Genomic DNA, 10,749 nt, shown 5'->3' with positions numbered 1-10,749 from the left:
CCCGGACCAGTCAGGGTTTATCCCCAACAGAGCTACTAGTATTAATATCAGGAGGGCTTACCTGAACCTCCAGTCACCAGCGGAGGCGGGAGGCTCCAGAGCGGTCCTCGCTTTGGATATCGCCAAGGCCTTCGATAGCCTGGAGTGGGGATACCTCTGGTGGGTACTGGAGAAGTTTGGGTTTGGCCCTAAATTTATCGAATGGGTCAAGACCCTGTACTTCCATCCAAAAGCCAGGTTAAAAATTAACAGCGAATATACGGAGTGTTTTTTTTTGGAGAGAGGGACGAGGCAGGGGTGTCCTCTCTCGCCTCTGCTATTCGCTCTAGCAATGGAGCCGCTGGCAGAGGCGATAAGACACTCGTCTGATATACAGGGATTTGGGGAGAGAACTAGGCGGGAAAGAGTGGCACTTTATGCTGATGACGTGCTGATTTTTCTTGGGGACACGGGGCCATCCCTTGAAAAGGCAATACAACTAGTGGAAAGATTTGGGAAATTGTCAGGCCTGGTGGTTAACTGGGAGAAATCAACGTTGCTCCCATCAGACTCAACACATAATATCCAAAGGGGAGGTATGTCGAGAATGAGGGTAGTGGAGAGGATGCGATACCTGGGCATAATTATTTCAACTGACCCGGCACAATATATAGTGGATAATCTAGTCCCTCTATTGGAAAAATTCAGAAGAAAAAGCGCGGTTTGGTGTCAACTCCCTTTATCCCTGGCAGGTAGAGTCAATTTGATCAAGATGGTCTGGATGCCACAATTATTATATGTACTCCACAATTCCCCAGTTTGGATCGGGAAGAGTTGGTTTAAGAAAATAGAAACCTTATTTAGAGAACTAATATGGAAGAAAGGGCAGGCAAGGATCAAATTACAAACACTCCAGCGCCCGGTTGGGGAAGGGGGATTGGCAGTACCACATCCCTATAGCTACTTCCTGGCGGCACAATTGCAACAGCTAGGAGGCTGTGAATGTCAGGCCCTGTTGAATCCCAACGTGAAATTTATGCTCTATGACTCCCCATATGGGTCTCTGGCAGAGGCATTAGAGGCGGGGACACTTCAGGAGGGACCTCCAACACATAAATTGATCTTTAAAGTTTGGCGGGCTACTAAGAGGATTATGGGATATGGAGGCCACACGGAATTCTCGCCTATATGGAATAATAGGGAATTGAGGGAGCTGATTACAGTGGAAAAAAACTGGACATGGGTTCGCCACGGAATAAGTAGACTGGTACAGTTATACGAGGGCAAAAATTTGAAATCTTTTTCTGAATTAGGGGTGAATACGGGATCCCAAATAACACTTTTTATACTTACCTGCAGATCAGGCATGCACTTAACTGTCAATTCAGTAAATCCCCATTAGAATGGTGCAACATACCCCTTCTAAATAGAATTATAAGAGCAAATACCACCAAGGGTTTGATAGCATTAATAAATGGTCAAGTTTCCGAAAGGCTACTTGATCTGCGGGCGACCCTGGACATTAGGGAGAGATGGGCGGGGGAGGTTGGAGAGATTACGGACAGCCAGTGGAAGGGAATCTTGAAGGCCAGCCCATTGATATCGGTATCTCCATCACAACAGGTATCGCACCTATTTCTTATACATAGGGTTTACTATACCCCTAAGAGACTGTTTAGCTTTGGTCGCAGACCGGACGATAAATGCCCTAGATGTTTGGATACTGGTGATCTAATCCATATGGTATGGAGATGCCCAAGGCTGACGAGATATTGGTCAGAGATAATTAGAACTGTGGAAGTTAGGTTTAAAACAAAGCTGAAGCAGGAGGCCAGGGAATGTATTTTCGGACTGTTGGGGGAAAATGGGGGGAGCAACAATAAGCAAATTGCCATAGGAAGGTGCCTTTACCAAGCCAGGAAATTAATAGCACAGTCTTGGCTATCCAATACACCCCCAACCATAGAAGATTGGATCAGGACAGTGGATAAACTAGTTTGGGCAGAAAAAACAGTCTATACCAGGAGACATAGTTATGAAAATTTTTTAAAAATTTGGAGCCCCTGGCTACATTGGTTGGGCATAACCCCTTGACCTGAACTAATCTTTGAATTGTGCATAAAATATGGGACTATCTGATAGGATGGCTTCGAGGTAAAGGAGACTTAATGCCATAAGACTTAGTAGCTGAAGCGATACTAGCAATAGATGGAGTCCAGGCAACCTTTCGATATAGCCCATTATTAGGGGAGGGTTGGGAAGGAGAGGGGGGGCGGGGGGGGGGGGTGGGGGGATGGGGGGGGTAGATAGGTTCCAGAATGTAAGGTATTTTTGTATAACTTGTGTTGATGGACTGATGCCTATAAGTGGTTGGAAAGAAAATATATTACTGTTTCGCTATTTTTACCTTTTTATGTAATGAGGAAAAGTTTAATAAAGATCATTGAATTAAAAAAACAGAATGTCTTGGCGTGTGGGTAAAAAAAGAAAAAAAAAAGTTGGGGGAGGAGCAGGTCAAGATGGTTGTTTACATGTAAATACAGTTGATAACATTTTAACACGATACAATTATTATTTTTTCTTATTTTGACATAATGGCCATTAGTGGCCTCTTATATTACACAAGGTTTTGGTAGAGAGGGAAACAACACTTTTTTTTTTTTCTTCTTTCTTTCTCCTTGCGACACAGAAGGGCACAGTAGGACTGTACAGGACTCAAGGTAGAAGGAATGGAGTGGGAAGGGGTAAGGGATGGAGTAGATCTAACCCAGGGATGGTTGAGAGGAGGGAGGAGGAGGAGGGAACTGAAGAGTATTTTTCGCCTTTTTTTTGTTTTGTTTTGTCTCTTTGGGGGGGGGGTGGTATAATTGGTACATTTTTGACAAGATAATTTAGTATTCAGTCTTTTCTTGGAGTTTATTTGGGTGTTCTTAATGTAAAATATGGAATACAAGAATGTATAATATTGAATGGAAATGTTGAAGTTTATAATAAAAATTTAAATTTGATTATAAAAAAAAAAATTATTTTCATTTTTTGTTGGGAACCCCGACACACAATAATTGTCTGGAACTTGCAACTTTACACTCTAACTGTGGCCATTATAAATCCTTAAGAGAATGTGTAACGCTCTTGATGGATTTGTCATACTATGAAATTAATAAACAATCCAACTATGAGATAAGAGATATAAAATGAAAAGCAATAAGATCATGGTATCATTTAGATATGTTCAGTTGTTGGCTGATGCTGGCAACTTTTAAAAGGGCACCTCAACACCAATGTCCCCAAAAGATAAGAAGGAGGCAGGTTTACCCAACAATATACATCCTGCCCATAAATATGGGTGACCATACTATTTTAGGACTGTTGTAGTGTATTACTGTGTACAAAATGCTGGAACAAAACATACATACACATACTGTACTTGAACAATATGCTGTAAATAATACACTTGACTACATATTTAGGTCAAGACACAGAAGCATGGCATTTGCATTGTTTGTAATTTGAAGGTTTCTAAAAACACTAACATTCACATCTTGGAGGCAAAATATGACCTAACTTAAGACACATCACCTAAAAAACATTCTAAGCATTTACAGGTTGCAGAAAACTGGGTACAGGTCCCAATACATAGGCAATGCATAGAATTTACATATATTGTCAAATTAACGTAATCATTTCCACGGTGTAAACCCTATTACTATTTATTAAAAGCTTTTAAATATTTAGTAGTTATTGCAGACTGAAAAAAGAGTGCTTTGATTAGACAAGTCAAGTTCCTGATGATATAAAATGCATTTCTGTGTTACCAACTGCTCCAGCGATGCACTCGACTTTTGGCTTGAAAATTAATGGAAAGGCTTTCTTAAATGACTTCCTGAAGTTTGCCCCCATGAACGCATACACAATGGGATTGACCGATGAGTTAGAGTAACACATACAATGAGCAAAAATCTTTAGTTTGTAGGTTTCATAACTTTGCTGGAAATTGGAATCAAATGCTTGAAACAAAATAAAAAGCTGGATTGGCCCCCAACAGATGGTAAAAAGCAGGACTATCACCACCACCATTTTGGATATCTTTGCTCGCACTGCCTCAGATCTCTCTGCCAAAAGCCGAACCTTAAGAAAGCAGAACACATGATTAGTTTTTTTTTAATATATCAGTGAGAAACAACACAGGCAATTATATTCTATAGATTTTCAGTTATGGCTTGATATGTATGATAAGCATGATATGGCTTTTATGCTTTCAAGCGTTTAAGGGTGTGGAATAACTGTGTAACTCTGCCCAGCACCACATAGCCTTTGCAATGCAAATATCCCTGCTGGAAACGACTGCACATTAATTCCTATGGATGAGCCATATTAATGGTAGCCTCCAGCTGTACAGTGCAGTATGGCTCACCCATAGGAATGTATAGTGAAGGATCACTGTAATGAGAAGGAAGATATACTGACAAGGAGGGATACACCCAGGAAGTTGAAGGGGAGGGCGAATAATTAAAGGACAACTGTATTAAAGGTACAGTTGTACTTTCAAGCAGAGTTAGAGGCTACAAGTATGTCAATCAGGGAGCTGAAAATGCTAATCCTGGAAACCTAACTGGAACTAAGGGGCCATGCCTAACCCCTGAAAAACAACCCCACACCATAATCCCCCCTCCACCAAATGATTTGGACCAGTGCATAAAGCAAGGTCCATAAAGACATGGATGAGCGAGTTTGGAGTGGAGGAACAGCCTTTCCAGAAGAGTTGAAGCTGTTATAGCTGCAAAGGGTGGGCCAACTCAATATTGAACCCCGTACGGACTAAGACTGGAATGGCATTAAAGGTCATGTGTGTGTAAAGGCAGGCATCCCAATACTTTTGGCAATATAGTGTGTGTGTGTGTGTATATATATATATATATATATATATATATATATATATATATAGTATATATTTGAACATGAAAACCCCCACAGACTACTAGAGTTAGGACTGCATGAAAAGGTAACCCAAATGTATCCTAACTCTTTGTATCCAACTTACTGTACCACCCCATCTTAATTGCCCCACTATAATTACCCAAAAATATACTAACATAAACTGTCCGTTTTCGGCCCCTTTATTAAAAATGTAACAATTATGTAAATAATATTAAAACCAACAACAAAAACATAACCTTTTTGGTTGCTGATCCTTGGAGGCACTACGTATCAGAAATATTTCCTTGTATCTGTGTAAACTATTTCCACAGTCCCTGCCGCACTGCAGCGACTCGGGGACGAAAACCTTCTGCAGATACACCATTGTACTCACAATTAATCCACCATAACTGGTATTCCACCGAGGACCCATACCTTAGATGTGTCCCAATCATCTAATTACAGCAGATTATTTAAAATGCCTCCAAAGACCCAACCGTAAACCTCGAAAATGATAAAAAGAATAAAGAAAGACAACAAATACAAACAACCAACATAACACAGACTCAAACCATGTAGGGGGGGTGGGCAGGAACAATTTCCTCCTCGTGTCTCACTCCAGCTCCTGCAGTACCTCCCCCCCACACTTAACTGGCCAATCTACAGCCTGCTCTAGTTGCCTGGCAACAGTATTAATCCCCACTAGCCTGGCTCCCTTGTGCCCCTTTCATGCAGCCCTGCGCTTTTATTTTTCTTTATTTTGCTACGGGCTGTGCTTGAAAAGGTAACCCCAAATGTATCCTGACTCTTTGTATCCAACTTACTTTACTGTACCACCTCAACCTAATTGCCCCACTATAATTACTCAAAAATATACTGACACAAAGGTTAGGAGTAAACTGGCCGTTTTCGTCCCCTTTATTTAAAACTCAGCAATTATGTAAATAATAATAACACTAACAACAAAAACATAACCTTTTTGGTTGCCGATCCTTGGAGGCACTACGTATCAGAAATATTTCCTTGTATCTGCGTAAACTATTTCCACAGTCCCTGCCGCACTGCACTGACTCAGGGACGAAAACCTTCTGCAGATACACCATTGTACTCCCAGTTAATCCACCATAACTGGTATTACACTGGGGACCCATATCTTAGATGTGTCCCAATCATCTAATTACAGCAGATTATTTAAAATGCCTCCAAAAACACAACTGCCACAGCGCAAAGTATTAAACCTCACACCTTTGTGCTCCGCCAAAAACGTAATGCCCACTGTATCCCATCCTGCAAACCCAGTGACTACAGATCCGAGCCCACTGCATTCAGATGGACCCCTCCACGTGTCCACCTCAAGCTCCCGGTGCCTAACTGCGAAACCCCCGTTACACGTTATGAAATACCCAACCTCCTTGTTAGCCTTTACTCGTGCCCTGTTGACCTTTGCCACTGACCTGGCAAGACGCCAGGTGGGGCGGCCCACCATGTCTGACCACACCAACACTAAAATGACTAAAATGTCTAGGGGGCTGTCTAGCAACCCTGTTGACCTCTGGAACCACCCTGCTCCATAACAACTCAGGAATGCCTATCCACTTAATGCTGGCCTTGGATCTGGGGAAGCCCAACAGATGACCAATGCCATTAGGCCTGACGTCAGCCCTCCTAGCCCCCCAATGCACAAAGGAATGTCCGAATAGCCACACTAGGCAGGCAATATCTGAAAAGAAAATACAGCACATAACATACAACACAAAAAACAAGACTATAACAACTACTATGCATCTAAATAGGACAAGCAACACAATGCCCTGTGAACCCAGGTGTATTAAATCAAGTGCGGGAAAACATTAATTCTGAACCTGTCTGACTCCCACCTGCCAATATGCTTCACCACTGCGTTATCCAATCCCCACTGGGCCACTTCAGTGGCCACCCCGAAGCGGAAAGAATGAGAGGAAAAGCTACTGGCCTCAAGACCGGCAGCTGTGAGGCAGCAACGCAGAAACAAATTTTCGGTTCATGGCGGAAATAGATACTCCAGCCAGGAAACACAGACAAACAAAATAAATCACCAAATGTCTGAATTCAGAACCCTCGCTATCAACCCCAGCCTGCTGCATTAGCCCCCCCATTCCCTCCAGACCTTAGTATAGAAGGACCAGGTCGATGCGCTTAAGGAGATTTGAATCAACTCAGAGGCGATTCCAACGCAATTCACCATAGCCAAAGAGGACAAGGGGTTCTGTGTTGCTCTGCGCCAGGTGCCAACTTCCGGAACCTGTCCAACTGAAAACGGGAAAGAACGTCAGGCACCGTGTTCTCCACTCTGGTAATATACACAGCATACAGAAAAACATTTTGCCAAAGACAACATGGGAAACCACCACTGGAAAAAGTTCCAGCAGCACAAAATTCTTTAGGAATCCTGCCTCCCGCCATTCCGCAGGCCAGCGCTTCGCACTCCACCGACCCCCTAAGAATGCTCCATATCCAGTGGATCCCGCCGCATGAAAAGCTCCAGATCATAGTTGCTGACCTGTCTTTCCATCCAGATTGACCGGCCATTGAAGTTGCCCAAAAAATCATGCCACACCGGCAGATCTGCCTTATGTTCCCTAGACGGCCGAATGAAATGCCTGGGCGAATTGACCCCAGCCGTGGCGGCAGACAGCCGTCGACAGAAAACTCTCCCCATTGGCATAATATGGCATGCAAAATTAAGCTTACCGAGGAGCGATTGTAGCTTGTGAAGCTGAATTTTGTGTTTCCCAGCAGCCAAACGGACCTCTTCCTTCAGAGCATGCAGGCAGATGAAACTCCATTGCACAAGAATATATCTCTATACCCAGAAACTTGATAACCTCTACCGGGCCTTCAGTCTTGTCCGCCTCGAGTGGAATACAAAAACGCTCTGCTATGTGCTGTATTGTAGCCAGAAACACCCTAATAAATTAGAGAATGGAGGGCCAACACATAAGAAGTCATCCAGGTAATGAATCATGGAATTGACACCCCATTTCCACACATTCGAAAAAAAAAACTGAAGGTCCCAAAAAAAGCGCAAGAGACGGAGCAGCCAATAAGCAGGCATCGATCCACGTAAAAGGCCCCCAACCATTTGCAGCCTAACAGATGAAAGCTGCGCGGGTGAACTGGTAGCAATCGAAAAGCCGACTCAATATCGTTTTTTGCCATAAGGGCCTCCTTGCCATAGCGCCTTACCCAAAACACTGCGGCATCAAACGATGTATATGACACCACATGTTTCGGGGTAAATGGCATCATTGACTGAGCCGCCTTTTGGAAAAGAAAGATGGTGGATCAGGCAAAACTTATTGGGCTCCTTCTTCAGAACGACACCCAAGGGCGAGACCACCAAATTATCTAAGGGGGGATGTGGAAATGGGCCGTGCATGCGGCCCATCGAAATTTCTTTAGCGAGTTTTACAGAAACCACTTTGGCGTGTAACTTAGCCGATAGCAAGTTGTCGGCTGCAGGGGGAATCTGAGTAAGGGAGCAAGGGATCAAAAACCCTGCATGTAATAAACAAGCTGTAGGCCGGTCCGGGTATCTATTTAGAAAGGGGGCCATCCTGTCCACCCTCACAGGAGTCTGGCCTTTTTCCTGCAGCATCTCCGGGATGGGCCTTGCCGGCCCTAAAGCATGGTGACAGGGGGTGGGGCCCCCCGCAGTGAGAGCGTTCGTGCTTGTATCGGCATTTAGTGCCAAACTTGCAGGAACCATCATTAAACTGCCAACATTGACCCCACCTTTTTGTGGCCAGTTGTCCAGGGGCAGTAGGACTCCCGGCCCCCGCTGGAAAAAACGAAGTCGAGGCTCGTGCAGAGGACATAAGTTTCATCCACAAACTAATATCCTTATTATCCCAGTGCAGCTAGGGACGTATGGCCTTGCGTTGAGAGAACTGCTCATCATACCACAGCCAAGCTACGCCCCCATAAACACTCTGGACCTCGCTAATGGAATCCAGATAGCAAAAAAGCGGAGAACAATTTTCAGGGGATTTCTCACCGAACCCAAAACAGGTAACACAGAAACCTGCAAAGAAGGGACAACATTAGACAATGACTTACTGGGCCGCCCAGGACGAGGTCCCACAGCCGCCATTCTGGAATCCACCGTCGACAACCTCCGTGGGGCGACATCCTCTTCTGCACTGGACAGCTCGCCCTCAGAGCGAGAGGAATCCTGGCGACCTTCAGGAGGCTCGACTGGCGATGATATGCCGTCCGTGGAAGGACCGGCTGCTCGCTGTCCTGTCTGCGTCTCTGACCCCCAGGATTGGTGTGCCCGGCTGTAGCTGTGTAGTTCCTCTTCACCCCCCGCTGGTGGGCAGGGCCCTGCTTTGCCAACCTGAACTGAAGACCCTCAGATCCCGACTGGATCTGGGTGTGATGGGGTCTCTGGCTGCTCTACACGACTGGCCATGACCAGTGGCTCGACTCCTCCCCTGCTGAGCCGCCATTCCAGGCGCTGTTACCTTTCTGGGACTGGGGGTGGGATAGGGCTGTGTACCCATCCCACCGAGCTCCACCCCTGACAGGGATTCCTCCCAACACCCGCGCATGTTCCAGCCAGAGGTGGCTGGGCCAGCTGGGCTGGATTGTCCGAGTCCGGGCTCCCAATATGGCGCTGAGCTCGCGGGGATTGTGAGGGGCTGAAGCACTCCAGGGGCGTGCCCGCCGAGCAGGTCTTGGAGCCACAGCGGTCGCACCCTGCAAGGCTGTAAACTGGCTCTGCAGCCAACCGGTCCCCATTGATTCCGCCATCGAGCGGAGCTGCTCTGCCAGGCGCCGTGGATCCTCCATCAGGAATGCAGGGGAAGGGCACAGCACTGAATGATTTTCTCCTCGTGTCTGCTGGCCAGATGTTCGGTCACTCCTGACCTCTCACTCCAGCTCCTGCAGTACCTCCCCCCAACACTTAACTGGCCAATCTACGGTCTGCTCTAGTTGCCTGGCAACAGTATTAACCCCCACTAGCCTTGTTCCGCTCTTCATGCAGCCCTGCTCTTTTATTTTTCTTTATTTTGCTATGGGCTGTGCTCTATACAGAGGGGCTGTGACAAGGCAGTGCAGCTTCCACATATTTGCAAATGTTGCAAAACTAGGTTTTTGCAAATTGTTACACAGTGTGAATGTTTTTCTTTTGTGTGTGGAAGATTGCGCTGGACTGGTGAATCAGCAAAAAAGTTATTGTTATTGGTGGATATTGAGGTGATGAATTCAGTGGAAGTCTCTTCTGGGAAGTTTATCTCCAAAAGTAAACAGTGGTAGTGTACTCTGTTGAGATCCTGGGGCTGCTACTTTTCAGATACAACGGTAATGCAGTTTCAGCTGGAGTAGCTTGAGTGAGTATGAAAAAGAGTTGGCAACAGATGATCATCTCACTGTCTATTGTTTGTTAGTTACTCCCCCAGCTTACCTGATAGTTGTTGTCAATGGGCTCTACAACAGGTCTGCTCATTCTCTTCAGCATGAAAGCATAGCATACACAAATTGTTAGAAGTGGTAATAGATACACCGCGAGAAAGGTGTATAGTATGAAAGCCTTCTGATGGATGACTGTAGGGAAAGCTTCTATGCAGTAGGTCTGTGGTCCATACCAGTAACCAGTACTCAATTTCTGGTACATTCCAAAAGGAATGGATAATGCAAAGGAGCCTGAAAATAATAGCAGAACATTTATATGTTACATACAGCTGTCATGGGGTTAAAAGTTATCAAGTGTACTCTAAAAAGGAAAGCTCATTACTATGCAACAGTGTAATTAGTTAGGTGCATCTCTATGTAATTACTTCCTGCCTGGCCTGCCTATTGCGTTCTGTG

General features: G+C 45.1%; 1 protein-coding gene across 1 annotated transcript in view; it reads right to left on the bottom strand.

Moving 5' to 3' along the window:
* Positions 1-2,454: 2,454 nt before the first annotated feature.
* The window catches only part of LOC141140966 (G-protein coupled receptor 54-like), a 310,484-nt gene continuing 302,189 nt past the window's right edge, over positions 2,455-10,749 (bottom strand). The window contains exons 4-5 of the mRNA XM_073628604.1: positions 10,346-10,584; positions 2,455-4,107 (exon numbers count right to left, since the gene is read on the bottom strand). Of these exons, the coding sequence (XP_073484705.1) occupies positions 3,757-4,107; positions 10,346-10,584 (590 nt within the window). The 3' untranslated portion in view covers positions 2,455-3,756. The remainder of the gene's footprint in view (positions 4,108-10,345; positions 10,585-10,749) is intronic.

This window comes from Aquarana catesbeiana, linkage group LG01 (genome assembly GCF_042186555.1).
Source record: "Aquarana catesbeiana isolate 2022-GZ linkage group LG01, ASM4218655v1, whole genome shotgun sequence".
NCBI lineage: Eukaryota > Metazoa > Chordata > Amphibia > Anura > Ranidae > Aquarana > Aquarana catesbeiana.
This window is presented reverse-complemented; position numbering and strand designations above follow the sequence as displayed.